The 23,266-nt window shown below is 41.9% G+C and overlaps 1 protein-coding gene across 2 annotated transcripts in view; it reads left to right on the top strand.

Moving 5' to 3' along the window:
* Window positions 1–2,688: 2,688 nt before the first annotated feature.
* The window catches only part of NPNT (nephronectin), a 48,469-nt gene continuing 27,891 nt past the window's right edge, over window positions 2,689–23,266 (top strand). The window contains exons 1-4 of one of the 2 annotated variants that reach the window (XM_065736506.1): window positions 2,689–2,759; window positions 4,052–4,152; window positions 11,230–11,280; window positions 17,347–17,439. In XM_065736506.1, the coding sequence (XP_065592578.1) occupies window positions 2,689–2,759; window positions 4,052–4,152; window positions 11,230–11,280; window positions 17,347–17,439 (316 nt within the window). The remainder of the gene's footprint in view (window positions 2,760–4,051; window positions 4,153–11,229; window positions 11,281–17,346; window positions 17,440–23,266) is intronic. The other variant, XM_065736507.1, reaches the window with a different exon arrangement.

The raw sequence follows: 23,266 nt of genomic DNA, 5'->3' as shown, positions 1-23,266 counted from the left end.
GGGTTTTGATTTTCATAGAGGAGTCTCAGTCTGAGCTCAGTATATCTGTGACACTGGAAGCCTTGTTCCTTTGTCTGTGCTCCTCCACTTCATCTGCTTGGTATGCACTAGTCATCTGTCTGAGTGCTTGATGCGTTCCTATTGGGCATTTATTACTGATATACATCAGTATTGCTGAATATTCGTGTCAGCCAGCCCTATGACTTCAATATTTGTGGTGCTTCGTTAAACGTAAGGTGTGAGAGCTTTTCTCTTAGTATTACTGCAATTTCTCCATCTCTTTTGCATTAGCTTGAAACACACGCTCACAGCAGTGGAGTGTGGAAGATGGCTTTGTACACCTTTAGTTTGTCAGAGGTTTGGTTCCTGTTCTTGCTCTCCCAGTGTCCTGAATATGAGCAACTACATTGTTAAGAAAACTCCATTTAGATCAATAACTCATTGCCAAAACAAATTCAGAAATGGTTGGATGTCCGGTCCTACTGATGGGTATGGAAGTGCTTACGTGATCTTCCAGTGACTGGTTAATTGTTTTTTTCAGAATGGTATTCCAGAAGCAGCAGAAGTTAACCAAAAGCAGACAATCCTAATTGAAGTAGGCACCATGTCTGACCAGCACAGTTATTGACATACAAGAGTGCCAAAGAAACTGTGGAGGAAATCTTAAATACTGAGTGAAGCCTGGACAGATTAAACAATCTTACTGCCATTTGTGAGTATACATGATTTTTAAAAAGTACCATGTGCTGTACAGTTGCTCTATACATAAGTACCGCTATGCAGAGTAATGTGAATGCATCTGACTTTACGACATGTCCTTTTGGAAGTTGAAAGGAAAGTGTCAGGTTGTCCTAGACCTTTATTTACAATGAAGTCAAAATGTTGCTTTTGGCACCTGCCCTGAATTTGGCCACAGTGTAATGTGCGGATATTTTCCTTCTGCACGTTGGAGAGATACAGCCAGATGCTGGTACTGGAGAGAAAACCTTGTGGTAATCTTAAGTAGGACTTTTCCCGTTTTGCCCATAAAATCCTGACAACAAATTAATCCTGCAAGGGCTGTGGGCTGATCCCTCATCACATATCTGAGTGGGGAAAAAAATAATAATTAAAAAATTATATACATATATATATATATATATATATATATATATGAATCAGTCATGAGCTGGAAATCAGCTCTGTTTCAGCAAGAATCTAATCTAAGCCAGATGCTTTCGTGTCTTTCTCAAATGCTACTGCATTATTGCTTTGATTATCATATTCTACTGATGTGAATGAAGGGAATGATATTTGGTCGTTGGTGCAGTTTTCATGTCTAGCTCAGTCCTCTATGGGGGCTTGCTGTCTCAGCACAGGTAACAAACATCTTGCAGAATTAGGAGCTTTTACTGTTTTTCTGTCTGTCTGAATGGTGTTGGATTGAGACCGTGGACAGGAGGCTTAGCACAGGGGAATCAGGGTCCTGAAAAGATAATGAAAGATTGGAGGGTTTTCTGCTGCACATTTCATTAAGTGGTAAAACTCTTCTAAGAGGTATAATTTTATAAAATTCACTAACTCAATTCATACCTCATGCAAAAAGTCTTTATTATTGTCGTAACCGCAGTGTCGCTTGATTATCTGTGTTACAAAGATGTGAAGTGCTCTGAGCAGAACTAGCAGCTCAAATCTGAAACCTGAAATCATATTTTGGGAAGCTGGCATCTGAGTGCTCCCTGAAGGGTTTGGCGTTGTGTTACAGTGCTAACCGGAAGGTCTTTGTTTTCTGGGTCTAAACTGTGGCCTGACCCTTGTAGCAACAGCTGATGAGATTTGATATGTGCGTGCATCACAGCTAAACCAGTGCTACAGTCCATTCCGAGCTGTTGGCCCATCTTTAATCAGAGCACCGTGAGCAGCTTTGACCCTAGATTGGTGACAAGTTGTTAGGACAAGTTGCTAAGCCTCCCTCAGAATGTCCCCATGGCTGTAGTTCATAGAAGCCAAGGAGACACGACTGCTATTTTTAGTGCTTTAATGGGGAACAGAGCTGGAGTCTTCCCTGTTGGTAGTGATACGTGGTGCACAGGTCCTGCTTGAACCTCTGGTTTCTTTGTCTGCCAGGGGCCGGGGACACTTGGCCACACGTGCTATCAGCTGAGGGCTATTAAAGGAGACTTTGAGCCAGAACAAAGCAAACAAACAAAAACTTGGAATTCACTTGAAAAGCGTTATTCGGGAAAAACCTTGTTAGGCAAAAGAAGGCTGAATCTTCATGCCCTTATCTGTCTATACCCGTGGAGAGGAGCGGGTGGCTGCGTGACCCCACGGGGTAACAGCTTGTTCCCAAGAACAAAGCTCTTCCTGTACCCCTCCGTTGGTGCCCGTTGTTCTCGGCGCTTCGCGGCCCAGCTCTACGAGGAGGGGCTCCGGCGCGGCTCCCCCCGCTCCGCCGCCAGGTGCCCCTCAGCGGGAGGCGGGCGGCCCGCCCTCGGGCGCCCCTAGCGGCTGCGGGCGGCACGGCCGCTCCCCGGCAGCGCCTCCTCCGCCCGGCAGCGAGGCGGGCGGTCGGGCGACGCGGAGGGGCTCGGTGCCGCTCCGGAGCTGTCGCGGCTCAGGCGGGGCGTGCGGCAGCCGGAGCCCCCTCGGCACCGCGGCCCGCCTCTAGCACCGCTGCTCCCGCGCCGCTGGGCAGCCCTGCCCGTCATGGAGCTCACTGTGCGGCTGCTGCTGGCTTCCTGCCTCTCGCTGGGGGCGGCGGGCGAGTTTGACAGAAGGTAGGCGCCGTCAGGGGGTTGCCGCGGGCGGGAAGAGGGCGCGGGCTGTGCGCCCGGCGGGCTTTGGTGGCCACCGGGGTGCGAAATGGCGCCGGGGGGGCTCCTGGGCGACCGCCGGGGCTCTCTGCTCAGCCACACTGGGGGGGGAGGGCTGGAGCCCGCGGCCACAGGACGGTGCCGGCGGGCTGAGGGGACGAGCAGCGGGCACGGCATCGCCTGGAGCCGTCCCGGCTGTAGAAAGTTGGTGGCTGTAGCTGGGCTGCGTTCTGGGAGGATTAAACGCGAAGCGCTTCACGTGCCGCGAAAATAAAAATCGGTTTATTGACGCCTCGAGCCACTGGAAACAGAATACGGCGGAGAACTGCGACTCAAGTTTTAACACGAAATCGGGTGAGCGCGACCGCGGGGAGGGGAGAGGCGGAGGAGAGCGGAGCCCCTGCCCGCGGCCGGAGCGTCAGGTGTGGCACAGCGCGGGCTCGTGCCGTGCCGCTGTGCGGGCAGCGCCCCGCGCGCTGCGTTCCCGCATGTCGCTGAGACGCGCTGACAAGTCACGGCAGCGCTTTGCCGTCGCCTGAGGCTGCGCTGCCTCTTTTCCTTTGGCTTTTATTTACGTCTCGCTAGCTCTCCCTTTGTGTTTATTTACCGTGTAACGTGAAGCTCTTGTTTTGATTCCCCCCCCCCCCCCCCGGTTTTACAAATGGAAGCATAGCAAGTTCTGCACAAATGTGCGTGGGAACTTCTTCACAGTGCAGTGATGGAGCACTGGCACAGCTGCACACAGAGGTGGTGGAGTCTCCTCTGGAGATGTTCAAGACCCACTTGGACGCCTACCTGTGCAACCTGGGCTAGGGAGCTGCTTTGGCAGGGGGTTGGACTTGATGATCTCTACAGGTCCCTTCCAACCCCTACAGTTCAGTGATTCTGTGAGGAAAATTTGGCGATATATCACAACACAAATCAATGCTGGAACTCTCAGAACAGTGGTTTATTGCACATTACAGATAATACAAGTCCGAAGCAATTTAATAGCCACCTGTGAGTGGCAGCAGTGAGTGCATCGTGAAACATGTCCCTTGTTTCAGGTTGCACAGTTATGTTCTCTTTTGCCTAAAGCTGTGTCCAATTTCTGAACAACACGCTGCATTTGTGACAGAAATATCACAGACTCCGGTCAGAGCACTTTACCAAAGAAAGAAGTGTTTTGTTTGTTTGTTTTGATGTTGTTAAGGCAGGATGGTTTTACTTAGTACTTCAAAATGTTTCACCAGATGTCTTTGAACTGTATCATTCAGGTGGCCCAGGCAGCTAGTCTCCTCTGCAGGACTGTGCCGGTTTGGAAGCAGGATTGACTGCTGCTGGGGCTGGGCCCGTTTGGCTTGGGGACAGTGCCAACGTGAGTACTATTGCTGCTGGGGCTTCTAGTCACTCATAGGAGAGGCTTATATGCACCTAGCCATCCTTCACGCTCAGTTTCATAAGGGATGGCTAGGGTTTTTGCACATGTGAGTCTGACCAACTTAAAAGGATGTTGTCAGGTCAAAATCCAGTCTGTTACTAACAGTTCTGAAAATGATTTCAATCAAGCAAAGTAAACTTTGGGTAAGGCAATGAGAATCTGAATTTCTCTTTTGTTTCTGCTTCATTTGATTCCTAATAGCCTGAGGTAACACTGCAGTGTCATGTTACAGGCAGTGCAGGCAGGAATATTTATAGCTGAGAAAGAAATCTAAATAATTGACATTTCATTTTAAAAGCCAAAGGATATATTCAAATGGATACTAAGATCAAACATTCTTACCATAATTCCAAACTAAGGATGCATCAGCCAGCCTGACAACATCTTTTTATTGGGTCGCACATGAGGAGAAACATCTCTAAGATTATTATTTTCTAATAGTGTATTAGAATACTATAATAACATGCTGTTTAGAATCCTTGATAATGGCAGGATAACAAAATAGATAACTCTTCGTCATTAAGGGTATCTTCACAAAGGGCTCTATGGTAGCAGCTAGGGTGGTGTAGAAGTTAAAATTGTTAGGAATCACAGACCTCAGCTTGTTAAAATTACAGGCTTTGATTCTGGGAACGCTGGCTCATGTGCCAAACAGTTCACACATGAGTGATTTCTCCAAAGTTTTTGTGGGACTGAACCTATAAATAGTGCTTGTTGCTTTTTTTAATTGAGACGCAAATGACTGCAGACTAGATTATTTTCCACCAAGCCACTTTTAAAGTAAAACAGGTGCTGACTACTGTTAGTTGCATAGCTTGCAGGACAGTGACATAGGCAGCAGGCAGAAAGACAGGCGAAAGATAGAAGTAGTGCTGGCAATGCAACTGTACACTCTCAGCAAAGGTTTTGTTCAAATCTGTGAATGGCAAGACTGGCTCCTTCTATCCTAAGTCTGTTAAATGCTTGCAAACTTTAATTGGTATATAAGATGACTGGCAAAAAGAGCTATACAAAGCGCTTCTGGAACATAACACACCTGCTAATGTTTTTAGATGTGATGATCTCAGATTGGTATCTCTTAGCCTGTTATCATGAATCATTTTGAGTTTTAAAGCTGTAGTTGGTAACAGAAATAATCCTTTCCCTGGGGTGAATGTTTATAGAGAAGGGAGAATAATGTGAAGTAGTTGATTGCAGCTACTCCAGAGGTGATAGAATCTATGTCTATTTTTTTGTACTTGTATTTGGGAATTGTCAAGCATTTCAATGTTTGAGGCTAGGGATGTTTAACTGATAAGTATCAATACTTTGCTCTGAAAAAAAAAAAAAGAACAAGATCTCACTGCGGCCTTTCACTTAGACAAGTCATCTCCTGTGTGATGGCCATAAATTTAAGCTCTCAGCTGGAAGTCAGCTACAGATGCACTTGCCCTTTAAATTCTCACCAATTCTGATTTGGGGTTGGTGTTTTCTGAGGGTTGGGAGATGGGAATAGCATAAAGTAATGCTAGCAAAAAATCATAACTAAAAGTAAAAAAAAAAAAAAAAAAAGATACAAAAAATATTGTAGAGAGGGTTTTCATTTTTTTTTTTACTCTGAATTTTGTCTGTAAGATCACTGTAGTGATTTGCTGACTTCTTCAGATACCTTTTTTGGAGGCTAAATCTAAGCGGATTCTCTTCTCCCTGTACTGTTGAAGTTCATCATTCACTCTTTCAAGGAGTGCAGAGATTGATTCTATATGGTCATCTCCAGTAGTTGGGACCAGATTTTAAAAGGAATACAGCTCTTACATAAGTGTAGAAATATTTTGTTTCCTTTTTTTTTCTTCTTATTTTTAAGGTTGCCTCAAATGTGTGAGTGAAGACCTTGCTAAAAACCTAGCAGTTAATTGTAGTTCTGAAATGGGAACCAAACTCTGAGAAAAGCAAATCAGGAGTCTGTCCGGGTTGTGGGTGGTGAAAATTCCAGTCGTATCACAGAGTGGGAGATTACACGAGACGAAAGTGAATCTTTTTAGTGCTGGCAGCCAAATTGAAAGTCTGTAGTCAGCTCTCCACCTTGGGAATGTGGCATTCAGCATGAAGGATTAACCTCACACGGAAGGCAGCATTCCTGGCCTCAGCTGCAGCCTTGAGTATTTTACTGTATGAAAGGATACCACTGAAAATGTTCCAAAAATTCAAAATACTATAGAGAAAGCCTTTAATCCCGACCCCAGAATGAGTGGCATAAACATTAACTTTCCTTTACTTAGATGTATGTTTTCTTTGCCATTTCTAGAATAAATTGCATTTATGCAATGAAAACGAGTGCGGAGTCAGACTTAAAAACAAGTTGTGAGACCTTATTTACTAATGAGTTAAAAAATGAAGCAGTACATATTCAGGCAACAATGGTGAGCTTTTTATTAATGGACATGAACTGCTGTACTCAAGCCCAAGTGGTCTGAATCATCTTTGCTATGCCTTCCAAGTGCTACAGCACATTTGCACTCTGACCTGTTTACTCGTATATAAATTGTTGCATATACATCCATCACCTTTAAGTTTAACTTATTGAGAGCAAATGTGAGTGCCATGGTGGAGACAGAGAATAGCAAGAATACAGGCTCTGATATGTGAGAGTTGCAACCTAAGGAGTTACCAGATTGACTCTGAGCTCCACGGGCAAGTAGCTACAAATGTACTTGGATACCTTTCCTGCTGCCCAGCTGAATTGTGCTGGCTACTCCACCAAGCACGTGTGGGCCAATCTCCTGCCCAAGCCTATTGAGTAAAGGATGAAGTAGCTTAAGACAGCTGTGTGGTTTAAGGTAATGGTTTATCTGTGAGGAATGGTTTAGCCCTGTGCACGTCAGCTTTACAAAAGCTGGAGTGTGGCCGAGCTGACAAGTGGTAACTCATTAAGCCATGGTAATGCAGTGCTTGTGATTCATCATCCATCCATAAAGATGCACCCAGACATGAACCACGTTAGCTAGTTTTGCTCTTGCAAAGTGTGGGGTAATTCCTGTTTATGTCCCACTGACTGACATAGGGGTGCCCAGCACAACTCTGCTTAGCGCTGCTGAGTCACACAGAAGTCAGCATAACTCAGCTGTCTTTTTCACAGCATGAAAAAGTCAACATCTGAACCCTCCTTTAATTTATACTCTAAAAGATCCTCTGTCTCCTGTGAATGAATTATACCAGTCAAGACTTCTACATGTGTTTCCTTACACTGACAAGTTACAGGTATCAAACATACAAATAAGGCTTTCTTGCATTTTTATTTGTTATTGTTATACACATGGCAAAAACAAATCAGAGCAATAGTAAGGGTAGGAAGAGTTTCTTCTTTCATGGTAAATGGTTTTGAATTTCCATAGCAAGAATTTTTGGTGAGAACAGGTATGGACAAGTATGGACAGTACATTCGTAATTGCTTTTGTGTTGCAAGGCAACTGCATCTGTGGTACTGCATTGTCCTAACCTATAAGGTATACAGACAGATAGGGGAAAATCAAGCTGGGACATGTATTACTGCATGCATCTTGCACAAATGTACTTTTCTCACGTTCCAGCTGGGAAAAAAAACAACAACACCTTCACACAGCTGTAAAATCTACACATACATATTGGGCTTTGGAACCAGGTTAGCATATCAGGAAACTAAAATATGGGATAATAGAGGCACTGCTTCCTCAGGTGACCCGATAGTGGCCTTTCAGTATCTAAAGGAGAGCTACAAGAAATAAGGGGACAGACAATTCAGCAGGATCTGTGGTGAGAGAAGAAGGGGAGATGGCTTCAAGCTTAAAGAGGGTAGATTTAGGTTGGATGTAAGGAAAAAATCTTTCACGGTGAGGGTGGTGAGGCACTGGTACAGGTTGCCTAGAGATGCAATTGATGCCCCATCCCTGGAGACTTTCATGGTGAGGCTGGATCAGGCCCTGGGCACCCTGATGTAGCTTTGCATGTCCCTGTTCATTGCAGGGGAGTTGGACTAGATGACCTTCCAACTTATAAGGACTGTGATTCCGTGATATACGTGAGAAGTAATGCGTTGCTTTTTATTCTTCACTTTGAAAGTGGAAGTTTTTCTTCCAGCAAGCCATGCTATAGGCTGTTCTAAGCCCATTTGTTCTGTATTTGTGGACGTTTTTGCCACTGATCCATCTGGGATCTTGAAAGGCATCCTTAGAAATAGTGGTCTACCTGCCTTGCTTTAGCTGGCTTGCATAAAGCTCTGTAGTTCTTTTAAAAGTTATTAAAATGATTCCCAAATGTATGTGCCTTTCATGAACAAAATGCACCTGCTTTGTACTTGGCTGCATTCCTGTTTGTAATTCATTTGTACGCTAGTTATATGTAGACAAGCTACACTAAAGATGTAGGCTGCTTTTTGCTTCATAATTTCACTTGCAATTTAACATCCAAGAACTAAACCAGTTTTATTAAATATGACCTGGCAGAAAGAGATGATGTAGATTATAAAAACTGAACATGAGTTCTTAAGAGAAGCAATAGCAAACTGCTTGAATTCTCATACTAGATTACGGTTTGGACAACTCCTTTGCTAGAGGCAATAGAGAGTGTGGTTTCTTTTGCTGCATTCCTGTGTATAAAATGCAAGTTTGAATCTACAGCTTCTGTAAACTGATGCTGGCCTACTGTCAGATCCTCTGCTGGCATGAGTCTGCGTGGTTGTTGAGGTCAGTAGGGCTAATTCCGAGTTTGCCTAGTGAACAGAAAGCCTTGTCCAAAGTGTTAAACAGGAATAACATTTCACTGGAAATGAATTTAACGAATGTGGCTGATATTTGATTACTTCACTCATTTCAATTCTGAATCCTCCTTAAACATGAACAAAATAAAGTCTATCTTGAGAAGGGATTGTGAAGATGAGTGTGCCCTTATAGAGCATCCATCTATTGCAGCTCAGTCTGGTTAGCTCCCTGTGCAAGATCAGCAAAGGGTTGTGGGTTTTTGTTGTTTTTTTTTCCCACCACCTTACAATAAATCCAACAACATTTAGCTTTAAAAGCCTAGGGAGAGAGCAGTCTAAAAGCTAAACGATAATCCATTAGTAAAAGGAGCAGTCAAGCAATCAAGTTACACTTCAGTTAAGCATTGTACCAAAAAAAAAATTGTCAATTGGAAGATGTCAGGTTAGCATTAAGATTTAGTCCCACCTAGGAAAATACATGCTATTGCAGGAAGTCCTTAGATGAGCAGCAGAAGAGGGAGGGGGTTGGGGTGGGAGTGGGGGGGAGCTTGTGCGAGCTGAAATAGCAGATGCAGACAAAACCAAACGCTTTGCTGGCAATTATGCATGCTGCTGCCTTTTTACAAGTGCTGTGGAGAAACCTGCACTGTATGTGCTGTTGCTTCTGTTTTGATGTATATCTGTGTTGTGTGATCTATTTACAGAGATGCATGGTGGTGGGCTGGGGAGACGTGGTTGTGCTCTCGTGGATGCCTAGATGATTTTGTGTAACCAACAGTAACGTTGATGGGAGTTTACCTGCATAAATCATGTCACACACCAATGTGAGAAGCCGTGTGTCGCTTAGCACTTCTGTTCCTTGTGCATCTCGATGCTTCAAGTAGAAAAGGCAATTCTGTATAGTCCCAGATGCACAAATCTGTAGCAAAATAAAGCCATAATTCTGTCAGTAATGAATGGTGTCAGCGCTGGCTCCCAGGAGGTTGGCCCGCTGGCTGAAACCTCATTAACATCAGCAAGAGTTTTGTTACTGAATTGGTGGTTGCGGCAATGTATTAATGCATCTTTTCTGCAAAAAAATACCTATACAGAATTGCAATACCGTGTTAATTTTACCTTGCAGTAAAAAAATGAGGTTTTGCTATTTTTATTCAGTTACGGATATAGGTTTTGTTTTTCATTTTCCAACCTTTATGGTCCTAAAGCTGTTACAACTTTGCTGTATTAAAGATACAGTATCCTTTTCCCCTCCCCCCATTGCATCTCTTCTGCGTAGAGTAACAGTTTTGCAGTCTGGTTTGTCCTCAGGAGATGTCATGTAATATATTTTGAGGGTACTGTCAGTATGAACATGGAGCTTCTCTCAAAGCTAGGAACCCCGAGAGCCTCTCTCCATTGAGGGTTTTGCTGGTTAAAACGGATTTAAAGTTATAAAAGCAACAGTCATAGCAGACCTTTAAATGTTGGTCGTATATTGCTTAAAGTACAAAGAGCTCCTGTTGTTAAGTCCCCACCTTTTGTAACACAGTTATGTAGCCTAACAAGCTGTGCTTCTAACGTTCGTTTATATTGGCAAATAAATTGATTTAACACGAGCTCAAAATATAAATCTCTGTTTCCATCTTATTTAACTTTTTTATTATACTTAGTTTCATATGGTGATAAGAGCTGAAAAGGTCTCTGAGCGTTAATTTTCATTTGGACGATAAAAATTTAAACATAATAAAAATGGCCAGTAAATTTATGTGCCAGTGTATGTATTGGTTGCAGATGGTCAGACGCTTTAAAATGCGGGTAATTTTAATTAATCTGAAATTAACATCCCAATGCAAACCCTTGATGTTTATTTTATGTAGCTCAGCGTTAATGATATATACATATATTTAAACACAAGGATACTGTCTCTTTAAGAAAAGCATTTATGTTCTGTTGACAGAAACGTGGAATCTAAAACATGAAACACGAGATTTTTTACAATATGGTATGGCAAAGTAGCTCCTTGGTTGGTTGAATAAGAATAGCACCACGTCATTGTATTTAATTACTCTTACGTATCAGAACGTGTTTGTTAAGTCTCCTAATGCAATACAGATGTAAGGTGTTTCTATTTTTACATGTGTACCAGCATTTTTTTTTTATTTCAGAAAAGCTGTGAATGTTGAATGTGTGTAAGTCTCCAGGAATGTAACAAGTTGATAAAAGCCACAGCCAACTCCATCCTCCTTGCAGGAAAAAAAAAAAAGCAAAAAAAAGAGCTGGAATTTCTTTTTTCTTTTTCTTTTTTTTGGATATTTGTTTTACAGCTTTCTACGTCTTAAGGCAGAGAATAGCCAGCCTAAGGTGCCAGCCCAAAGGTTAGCCGAACATATTTCTTGACATAATTTTGGAAAGATTATGGCTTGGAGTTGTGGCCTCTAAGACATAAGTTTACATAAAACTATCTTACATGGCAAGATGCAGATGTTCTTTTTTTCCTCTTATTTTAAATATTTTTGAAGCATCTGATCTGGGAAGGATGGGGAGGGTGGGAGAGGGAAGGAAGTTAACAAGGCTGTTTCATCTCAGTTGCCTATGTAATAACCTGCATTTCATCTCCTAAGCTATTGTACTTCTCCCTTTTTTCCTGTCTCTTTTCTTTTTTTCTTTATTTTACCACAAAACCCCAAGTAATAGTTTTGCTTTTCTGCAAGTTGTTTGTATTCCCAGCATTGCATTTACAAGCTGTCAGATCTGGGAGGCCTGATTTTGCTTTCGCAGTATGGAATGGTGCAGTGGGAGGCTGTTTGGGATGGCTGAAGCACTTACTGCCCTCAGTTATCTGCTTTGCACCTCCACTACAGGTTGTCATGTTCACAACAGGGAAACTTTACAGCCCCCGGCATACAGCAGTGCGCAACCTGGCACATTTGAGCAAAATGAAGTCAGTGCTAGTTCAGATTTGTACTCAGGGCTGTAATCTTTTGCTGCTTAAGAGCTCGTATGTCTTGTTTAAGTACCCTTGTGGTGGGAGCAGCAGCCTTTAGAAGGGGAGCAAAGCCATGGGCTGTACATTGAAGTCGGCTTTGTTATTGTGGTACAGAGTTCACTGTGCTGAAGCCACTGGGTGTTATACTGTTTAAACCAGGTTAGCAGTAGGGCCCCATTTCTTTTCTGCCACCACATGGTGACACTGATGCTAGCCTAGAATTCGGTGGAAACACAAAGATTTGGATAACAGCCGTGCATTTGAGATGATAGAGTGCTGTTCTTTAAGGAATTGTCATGAGCTGGTTGAAAGACAAACATGAAAAATGTGGCAAAACCTGAACTATCTCTTGCTGTTCTCTCTGCATCATGTTTGACCACATTTCCACTGATTTTGGAAGTTTTTAAATGCATAGGTATTAGATCAACTTTCACTGACTTCATTAAATCCTACTGAGCTCCACATTACCTAAGCTTAAATGATGTGTGTTTTTAAGTGTTCTGAGTAGCAAGGCGTTCGTGAACCAAGGTCTGGATTTGCACATGCAGCTGAGAAACATGTTTAAGTGCAGTGTAGGCAAGCAGACAATTCACTGTAATGAATAGCCCCCTCTGGCTGCAGTTTGTCATGTTAGCGTGCCATTACCACAGTCATACCTGCAAAAGAAGTAACTGATTTATGCAGGCAAAGGTGAGAGTTGTGCCTGTAAAATTAGGAGCCACTTTCCTAATGGAACTGAATAATATAGGTAGAAGCATGTGTGCGTTTCAACCTGTTAACAGGAATGCTACAAATAAATACAAGTCACTTAAAAAAGAAAAAGAAAAAAGCCACCACACAACTCAGGCATTATATATCACCATTTTATGTGATGTTATTATCGGTCTCTAGTTACAGAAATTGGTCAAGCACTCCTATTATCTTTCAGTGTAGGGAACGTTTTGCATGTGAAACTATCTGAAAGTTAATTCCCAGTGCGAATTCTATGCAAGTTCAGGATTTTTCATTGTTGATCTCTAAGAAAGAAGTCAGTCGCACTGTTTGATTCTTACCTGTCTTGTTCAGACTCCCCCAAGCAGCACTTGGTAATGGAGTAATAGAGTTAACATCAGAATTCTAGAGATCTGAGTGCAGGGAGAAAATAGAGGCGAAAAAATGAACAGCAACGCCTCCCACCCCCAACACTTGTAGAGCCATAATGAATTAATTGAATGTATACTTCGTTGATTTACTTATGCAGCAATTAAAAAATCATGATTCAGAATGATTTAGTCATACTCAGACACCTCCAGCTGTTCCTGGTGTCTGGGAAGATGGGTGGCTTCAAGCTTTTACGCAAATGTAACACATGCTGAGAGCATATGCGTTTCACCAGGAATTCTTTCTCCCACACTCTAGGAGAAAAACCCACAAAAACAACTCTAAACCCAACTCACTCGCTCATGTTTCAGTTCTCTCTATTGTTTTTGCAGGGTTTAATTTGTCCTGAATTTCACATGAAACATAAAATGCAGTATTTATGATCTTATTTGGAAGTAAAAGGCAGTTCTTGCCAACCTTGAAAATATATACTCCTAATAGATTTCTGGCTAAATAAAAGGCTTGAAAGATACTTCCTTGCCTCCAATTAAAGTCAGTGGGAACTGAGACTGAGCAAGTCTTTGTATCTGGCCCAAAAATAATTTAAAATAATAAGGTTGAAATGAGGTGGTCACGAGGCCAGTATTTGTTTTTTTTTGTATCCCCTGAATGAACTGGGCAACAAAGTGAAATGGAGAGCTTAGTTGTAGTTTGTGACCTAGATAAATAAACAGCAGTTGACTAATGATGACAATAGCTGCGCTAAGGATTTCTTTTGGTCCCAGCTCATGTGACTGCCCCATGGGAATGCCAGTTTAAATGCTTTCAGAGAAGACTACTTAGAGAAATGTTGCATACTTCGTGTTATTGATTTAACTGTAAATTAGTCTTAAAAAAAAAAAAGACAAAAAAGTGACAAGCTTATTCATACAAGGATAGGATAGGGTTAGGGTTAGGGGAGCTGGTGGAGGTGCAGTGAATGAGGCAGTGTAGGTGTACTCAGTGGAACCACAGGTGGCTGTACAGACTTGGCTGAATGTAATTTATAGCTGAAGCTCTGAGCACAGTGCGAGGTTGAGTTAATGGGAAGTTGCATAAATAGCTCGGTGACAGTGATTTGATTCCATGTAGGAAATGGTGTGTAGGGTCTGGAGGTGCTGGCTGAATTACATGCATTGCAAAGCTTGCTGCAAATTGCTTTCCTTTTTATATAGAAATGCTTCAGTCATTATATGGATCTAGAATTGAACACTGTTTTATTTAAGTTACGTAACATTCAAGTCGCTATGATGCACGGAGTATATTCTAATAAAAAGGATTTCCTCTAGTACTGTGTTTGACAGCTTAAGTTGGTTTCCAAATACCTGTTTATGTGTAAAAAGCATTTTGTAATATCTTTGGCTTTATAGATAACAATTGCTCGGCAATTGTTAGGAAACTTTCCTTCCAACGGCAGGGATTTTTAAGCTGTGGATGCTGAGGCACTGACATCTTTAACTGAGACTTTTGAAAACAGAAAGATTTAAGAGCGCTTCTTAATTCTATCTTGGGAGTAGGAGATGTCCTGATCTAGTCTTTATTTACCTGTACGTCATACAGGACAGCAAACACAGCAGATTATACTATGAGGCTGAGCCAGTTAACGTGTATTAGGCTAGCTAGTCTCTTGATGATGCCACAGATGCCATCACCCATGTCTTCTATCTCTAATTAGTTGTTCTGTGTCATTTGCTCTAGACACTTTATTAATGTAAATGAATAATTTTTCATCTAGTATGATGTCCTACTTGGTTTACTGAGAGAATTAAAATGAACTTGCAAAAAAAAGTCTGATTCCCAGTGACAAAGATAACTGGATCTTCTGAATTAGATGACACTTAGCCTTCTACAATTGAGAAATGGACGTCTTCAAGTGTAAGATCTTTCTTTCGCAGTCTGAGCTGCTGCTAATGTATGTTTCACACATTTGAGGAGAGAAAGGCATTTTAGCATCAGCTAAACTGAAGTTGGAATAGGTTCACTTAGGGAACTTTACCACTTCCTTCGAAGCTGATATGTAGCTGATGGTGCTTTCTGCTCTTCTAAAAAGCTAGTGTTAATTGGGGCACGCTTAAGGGTTTTCTTTGAAGGACAGTTGAAATTTCACAGAAGCTTTATGTAAACATTTGTAGTCGTTTCTGTTTCTAGTGTAGACTGATGTGTCTTTTTTATCCCCAGTGACTTCAGAGTCACGAGGTCGGTCCTCACGTTCTTCATTTTTCCTTCATCACCCCTCTGTTCTGTAGACTAGGGCTTATGGTGTCAGGAAGGCAAGAGATACCATGTTTAAGTCAGCTCTTAAAACAGAGCATATATATATATATATATATATTTTTTTTTTTTTTGTGACTGTAATGATTAAAAAAGCAGTAATTGTTTCCAACTACAATGTTCTAGAATTGTTTCATGATATCCCAGCTGCTCTTCTGGCAGTTGTATCCTTACCCAAGGACATACTTTTGAGACTTACCTTCTATTAGTCTGCTGAACTACTACAGCCACTTTCACAGAAACAGATACTCCATTGGATAGTTGGTGAATCTGAGTCCTGTTTCTTTGTTTCTGGACAGTGTTTATAGGAAAGATACATTGTGCCTTAACTAAAACCACCCCTCTCTGTTACTTTTTAGCAAAGTGCCAAAGACAGAATTAAAAGAGGTGCAGCAATGTTAGGGTTATCCACCAAGAGCAGTACTGCAGATAGAAAACAAGGTCTCATGTTCTCTGGGGATCGCAGGACACATGACTGATTTTTAAAGAAGAAAATTAGAGAGCAGAGAGCAAAAACAGTCCTAGAATTGGACCAGGCTCATTCTGTGAGAACTGTTGCTTCTGTGGATGCAGTTGTGGGAACTGATGAATCTTAGGGAAAAGACTTTGGAACATTGAAGATGCATTTGCATAGTTCTTTCACAGCTGAAAATAATCTCATTTCTGTTTTAATTTTGTTTTATTCAGCCCTGTTAAAACAGCCAGGCTGGAGTGCAGGCTAGTGCCTTCTGACAGATTTCTTTTCAATTAGATCCTTAGGAGGTACCATTTTATAATATAGACTGTTGTAAGATCAGTGAACATTACAGCTGGATCTAGTTAGTGGCTTCGTGAATTGCAAATGATACTGAGAGTTTAGAAAATTAACTTCAAGTCAGGGTAAATAGTAAATCCTAATTACAGAGTGTTTGAGTTATGGCACCCACTGTTTTCTTTCTAATTTGTGTCTGTCTTGCTTAAACAGTAAGCTCACCAGAATTTTACATCTGCATTCTGTCACAGAATGGTAGACATTATTTTAGAGCCTAGTGAAGATTTTAGTTTTCTGCTCGGGTTAAACACGAATTTTAGTTAAAGAAAAAAAAATTCTGGGAAATAAATAGTCTAAAATCTGCAGCCTTAAAATGGGTTCTGCAGTTAAGCAGCATTCATAGCATTCTGGAACTATTCCTTTTAAGTTCGAGGAAACAATCGCAGTTCAGTAGAAATAAGTTTGTGGACCAGTTGTCATGTTTCTTCAGTAGCAGTGCTTGTGTCATTTTAAAAGGTGCTGTACATGAGCAATTCCCTGTTACCCCTAACAAAAGATGGCGTCTTAACTATTATTTCATGGAGTTACTTTGAAGCAGAGAACGTAATTTCACATTCTGCGTCTGTATTTGTACACACGTTTGGTAACAAATGCTTGAGATGTTCTGAGTAGAAGCGAGTGGGATGCGTGCAGTGATAAAGCAGCATATTACGTTGTTGCTTTTACTCTTACCCAGTCCTTTTTCTCTTCTAAAAGAAGAAATTCCAATGCTAGAATCCAAACACTTGAGAGGAACAAATTCAGGCAAAACATTTCTTAATAAGAGGGTAAAGAATGTTACTTTAAAGTCATAGAGGAACCCAAGGAATCTGGGACTTGTACTACGGCTTATCAGTGACTGTGGTTTTGTTTGCATGTCAGCTGTGACACTGAGGTGCACATTTCCTGTTTAGCTAGGGCATACTGCAGATTTACCAAGCTTAGAGATGTGAACCATGGTATGTAGATAGACCAGGCAAGTGAGGGCATTGTGTCTGCCAGCTGATGAGGTACTAAAAGAGCTCAGTATTGCAGAAACAGCACAACCTCCTGTTGTACAAAAAAAGAATACCAGTGAGTCCCACATGTATTGGGGTGGCATTTATTTTTGTGAGCGCATTTGTTGTTTAACAGTGGTATTTGAGACATACTACGATGCTTAAGGGAGGAACGTAAATGGTACTATTTTTGTTAGGTCACTGCCATTTGTTTTAAAGTAATGCACTGTCAATCATGACTGGAACCAAAGAATGATGAGTGTTCTTCTATTTGCAGCTATATGCCAACCAGGATGCAAACATGGTGAATGCATTGGGCCAAACAAGTGCAAGTGCCACCCAGGATACACTGGAAAAACATGCAACCAGGGTAAGAAAGTGAAATCCAAGGAAGAGAATTGATTTGTGAAATCACAGAAACATTGTTGACCCTCGAAAATGGTGTTCATGATGCCTGCAGCCATAGCACGACAAACTCGTACACCACATCTGTAGCTTTTCTGAAACTGGGACTGACATTTGTGGAGAAAATGGGATACAAGGGAAACAATTGGTTTTGTCCAGGTAAAGTTGGTGAGATTAACGTGAAGTATGTGTCCACATGCTGTGCTGAATCTGAATCAAATAATTGAAACCTTGAGCTCAGGATTGTTATTTCATAAGGTCACAATTCTCAGGTTTGGGTAGGGAAATATTTCTTAAATGCATTATTGTCGTTGTGTTTCTAATCCTGAGGTAGGTAGCTGAGCAATGAGCTGCACTGTGTAAATAAGAGTTGAAAAATGAAGTGATCTTTTACTTATCATCTTCGTTCACTGTGGGTTCTATTAATCAGGTATTTATGTGTGGTATTGGTGGCAAAGTTGCCTTGGCAGATGTCCACGAGGATTTTGAGATGCTGACAGCGGCATCCCAGACATCCATCAGTCAGTTCGAGTCACTACAGCCTGCATCGATTCTGCTTTTGTTATATGGCTGTTCCTAGGGCCACAGTGTGCCTTCTTGCCATGTGCTAATTCCACATTAGGTTGAGACCCAAATGTGCATGGTTGAATGCAGTCTGCTTTTGCTGGGAGGAAATCTGAACGTAGGGCTGGGCAGAGGGCTCAGCGGCCCAGCCACCCCCCAGTGTAGACAGCTGGGCGGATGAGAATTGTGGGCATCCTGTGAAGGCCACTTACATACAGGAGAAATGTGACCCATGTTACTATACTTTAAAATAGCAGTTATTCTGTTCGTCCAGGGACTCCTTTTCTGTTCTAGAATAATAATTAGTAATAACAAAGTAATGGCATTGGCAGAAGAAATGTTGGAATTTCCCTGTGGAGATGGAAGTCTTTCTAGGATATGTGAATGGTACTGGGCTGTGAAATATGAGTGCTGATGAACAGGCTTTATATCTTGTCTGTTTGTGGCCCTCAAAGATAAAGCCGTGTCCATGGATCAGTCCAAGAGAACCACAGAGCCTCACAGCAGAACAGCACTGCAGCTGTGTGACGATGCCTGAAGGCTGCTGCTTTTCCAGTGGCACTGCAGTGGCTGTGGCAATCCAGCTCTGGCTTCAGGTCAATCAGGAATTAGGATTAGCTAATGTTCTCTCTCTTACTATGTTGCTGTCATCAGAACTAAGTTGCAGTGACTTTGCACAGATCTCATAAGCGACTTTAGTGTTTCTCTTCTGATTTTTTAATCCCAGGTTAACAGCCGTAAGCAGTTAAGGGGGGAAAAAACAATGAAATAAAATGCCTTGTACCAGCTCTCTAGTTTATAGCTGTAAGAACTAAAACTTCTTTCAAAACGTGTTCAACAGTAAATTGATGCTGACTCTTCAGTAAGACCTATCTTCACAGACATGTGAACAGTTGCAGGCTTGCCATTTTTACAAGTGTATGCAGGTTACTTCTTGTGACTGGGAAAGGCTGTCTTCGTGCGGAGGATATAAAGCATCTTTTTTGCATATTGCAAAGATTTGGTCATTTCATTTTTTATTATGCCTTCTTCCCATCATGTGAAGATGAGCAACTATATTCAAGTCCACCTGGTCACGACAGTGAAGTGCATCTATTCCGCCCCCTGGAGCATCATGCGAGAAATACACCTTCAAGGGGTGAGATGGTCCCTGTATTTCAGGCGGCGTGCTCCTTCTGCCTGCACGGCTTGAAATGATAATAAATCTCTTGCAAAGGGGTTGGAGGCTAATAGGCCAATGGCTGTGATGCGGAGGCTGAACTTGCAGTGTCATTAGCATGCAGTGCAAATAACTGATTGTTTCCTCAATACTGTGCTCCTGTATTCTAAAATGTCTTGCCTTTCCATCACACCCAGCGTTGTAACCTGCTTTTGTTTCTTTCTTCTGTTCTTCTTTCAGGGTCTGCACTTCTTAATGTATTTGTAAGCTCCTTTGTGAACTGAGAACAAAGGAGATGGTTTACTGGGTCAGATAGAGGCAGAAGTTGGTACTTATTGGGAATGGAAGCTTGAACTACTTTCTTATAGAATGAGTGATAGCAAAATCTTTGACTTTGTGTTGGGTCACTGGTATTCTGTTGTCTCAGCCTGGGTAAACTTCATGTTGAACACCTGGCATGTTTCCTGGTTCAGGTTGGCTAGTAGGCCCAAAAAGGCAGAAAAGACTTGTGTTCTGGAACCTTCTGGAGAAAGTAACTAAAAGAAAACAACAGTGTGCTCTGTGCCTTCCTAGGAAGTTGTGCTTATGTACTCTGCTGCTGGATGTGCCCCAGAGTTGTCACTATCCAAGATCAAGTGGCAGGCTGCACAGTGCTCAAATAAGTCCTTCCCCAGGTTTGCAGGCATAGGCCTGTTGTCATTTCCTTGCATTCACATTATTTCTTTTCTTAAAAACGAAATGCTTGTGCTTCTGTGATGGACCTGCTTTCCATGGTGCCTAAAGCTTTCAGCCTGCTTGTATGTGCACTACTGTGTTCTGTTACTTTGAAAGTAAGAATGCTGGTTTTGCACTGACTGTGTAATTGTAACTGTAGGAACATGTCAACTTTGACAGTATGGCAGTTGGAGTGAAACTTAAGTGTGCAACAGCAAATGGAAATTAAAAAAATTAGTTAAAAATAAATTAAAGGGCTTTCTGAAGACCAACACTATTAAAGGGATTAACATTTTAAATTCCAATGTGAAGATTTAGTCAATGCATTTAATACTTTTTAGTTGTTTTTTTTTTTTTTTTTAAGAGGAAACTACCGCTGTTTTCTCTTTCCCTCTCTTGATGCACTTGTACTGAGATGTCTTCTCAGATGTTTGAAGTGTGCAATTGATGTCTTCGGGTAAGTAATCTGACCTTTTAAAACCAGCATATGTTCAAGAGGTATGCTGCTATAGCTGATTTTTTGACTGCTAACATGAGGCCGAACCTGTTCTTGAAAAAAAAAAAAACAAGTCCTTACTTATAGAACAAGAAACCCATCTGAAGCAGATAGCGTATATTAATAGCAGGAATGTTTCAGTGCTCCCCCTGTGTGCAGTATAACCGGATTCCTCCGTGGGAAGCATGCTGCTGTAGATTATGGGAACATGGGGGTAGATACAGGGAGCTGTCAGCAAATTCATACAGGCCTTTCGAAAGAGCCTGTAAGACCTGCCAGTAATTATCCAATGTACCTGTTAGAAAACTGTGTGTGTTTGCTGTGTGGTTTCTGAGTACGTGCCTGTGTTGCTGAAAAAGAGTAAAAGACAAGTTGCACTTCAGGGAGAATAAAAGGGGCTGGGCAGCATGCTTTAACACAACGCACTTGGAGTGTGGCTTGGCTTTAAAAGCAGCCAGGGCACTGCCAGTGTTGTGGTCCTGAACTGCAGCATTTCTCCTGACTCCGTAAGGTTAAAAACATCTTTCTTTCAATAGCTGATGTCAAAGGCTGAAGCAAAACCCATGATGCATGAGTTTTAGATTTAAGTGGAGCTGTGCTAACAGCTTATTTCTGATGCCTTGTGACCTTAGCTGTTATGTCAGCCAAGGTTAAAAAAATCAGGCTGTTTAAAGGCACAGGCATTTTATTCACAGCCATGTATTTTTAGACCTGAATCAAAGGAGTTGAAGGCTGATGTGGCAGCATGTATTTAAAGGCAGAAACAGAGTGAAGGCAACAATGAATTTAGTCAGAATTTTGAAAACAAAACCTCTGTGATGTAATATCCTGACGCACTTGATCACACCTTCCTTTTAAGGTTAGTTTATTCTCGAGAGTATCTCTGTCAACACCTGAGTTTTCATTTCTGTACTAAGAATATTTTGTACCAAATGTTGGTGTACTATCTGGAGTCCTGTGAGATGCCAGTTATTTAAGGGTCACAATGTAATCTGTACGTTACGGAAGGCAGCAGATTTTAAACTGAGAACAGACATTACTAGGTATGCCTTTCCACAGTGATCTGTGGTAGCAGTTCTGGAAGCAACTTTGAGAGGCTATTCTATAGGAAGGGTAATATCTGCAGAGGTTTGGGAAGTGTGAGAGAGGTGTCAATGCAACTTAATAGCTATCAAGAACTACTCGATGCAGCAGGCATCATCATCTGCTGCCCTTCCATTTGACCTGTGCCTATACTCTATCAGTGGACGGAACTGTTAGCTGAAGATCCCAGTTTTGCAGTAGGAAACATACATCTCTTTATGTTTTAACAGAGCAGGTCCATTTTATGATTCTGCTATTGGTACCCACTGGGAGAAGTATGTTCTCCTAGCAACTTCACAGGTATGTTCAGACTCCCGAAGAGCGAGCGTTGGAAGGAACAGTGTTGCCATTTCTGCCATGAATGCTCTGAGGGAGGTCGCAGGGGAGGGCCTTCCTCCTTCTTTTCAAGGCACAGGTTCATCCCTTTTGGCAGCCTTTCCTCTCTGAAGTTGTGCCTATGCTCGCATAGTCTTCCTCGCTACTGTAGGAGTGCATGTTCCTGTTCAAGCTTCCTAGGAAGATCTCGTTCAGCCTTCAGTAGGAAGGAAGTAGCCATTGTAACCCTTACTATTACCCAAACCCAGCAGAAGGGGAAACTTGCTGTTCTCCCAGGCGCTGTGGAAGATGAGATCAGATGGAGACGGGTTGCAGGATGTGGCAGACGTCTCTCTGCATGATGTCTGCTCTTCCTTGGCTCTGTGGAGGCAAAAACAAAGTAGCTCCCAAGATGACAGAGTTTTGTTCTCATAAAATAGAATACTGATTGAAAACTTTGTCCTGAAAAGAAATGAGGAATGTTGCCCTCCAAAACAAACTGATTGTAACGTTTCAGGATGAATTTCAAATCCAAACACTGGGAATTTAGAGAATGCCACACACAGCCATTTAGAACCAAGATTGTCTTTGACTTCCTTTCTGCAATGAGCCCGACTTCTCATTTTCTTTACAGCACAGATCTTGTTAAATTCCTACCTGTAGTCCTTAAAGTAACCAATGAATTACTGACTTCATTCGAACTGGAGATTTATTTGTATTTCTGTTTTAATATCTTAACTCTGAGCGCTCGCATTTAGTCTGTATGAGTGGACATACTGTTGCAAAGATCCTTGAAATAACCATTGCTGATACTGTAACAGCACTCCGGCCGCATTGTGCAACACTGGAGTCAAGGAGCAGTCGTTAGTTGAGTGCTTGCTGGCTGGCTTTGTGAATACATTTATTATGTTCACCTATGTTGTCATCTTTAGTCATCGATGCACGAGTCACCAAGTCCTGTAGTGAATTATTCAGTCTACTTGACAAAATCAACACATGTCCATGGAAAGAGAATTGTGAAGGAGTTCCTGACTGCGTCTTTACTTGCGGGCTTAGTATTTTTCAGTTCAAGTGGTGAATTCTGTATTAGAAATCAGAAACAATGCCCTTTAGCAATAGTCCTTGAAAAACATCACTGGTGTCACAGGTACTTTTTGCATTCCTAGATGATAAGAAACACATTTTCTCCAAGTGATTATTTTAAGTAGATGCTCATCAGTTTTTCTGCTTTCTTCTGCAGCTGATTTTAAAGCATGAAAGTGCATCACCAAATTGCTTTCAGACGCACTTCAGCAGTGACTGCAGTGGTGACATTTGCTTGCTCTCTTCCCTGGAGTTCTGGTTCAGGCAGCCTGAGCTTGTACATTTGCCAATGAAACTTCTGTCAGTGCTTAATTTAATGGCAGTACTTTGTTTTTCACTTTCTTTCTCTCTGGAAAGGTATCTGAGAAAGAGATACGT

Source organism: Cyrtonyx montezumae, unplaced genomic scaffold (genome assembly GCF_038088225.1).
Source record: "Cyrtonyx montezumae isolate F1298 unplaced genomic scaffold, pur_monq_1.0 scaffold_2, whole genome shotgun sequence".
Lineage (NCBI taxonomy): Eukaryota > Metazoa > Chordata > Aves > Galliformes > Odontophoridae > Cyrtonyx > Cyrtonyx montezumae.
This window is presented reverse-complemented; position numbering and strand designations above follow the sequence as displayed.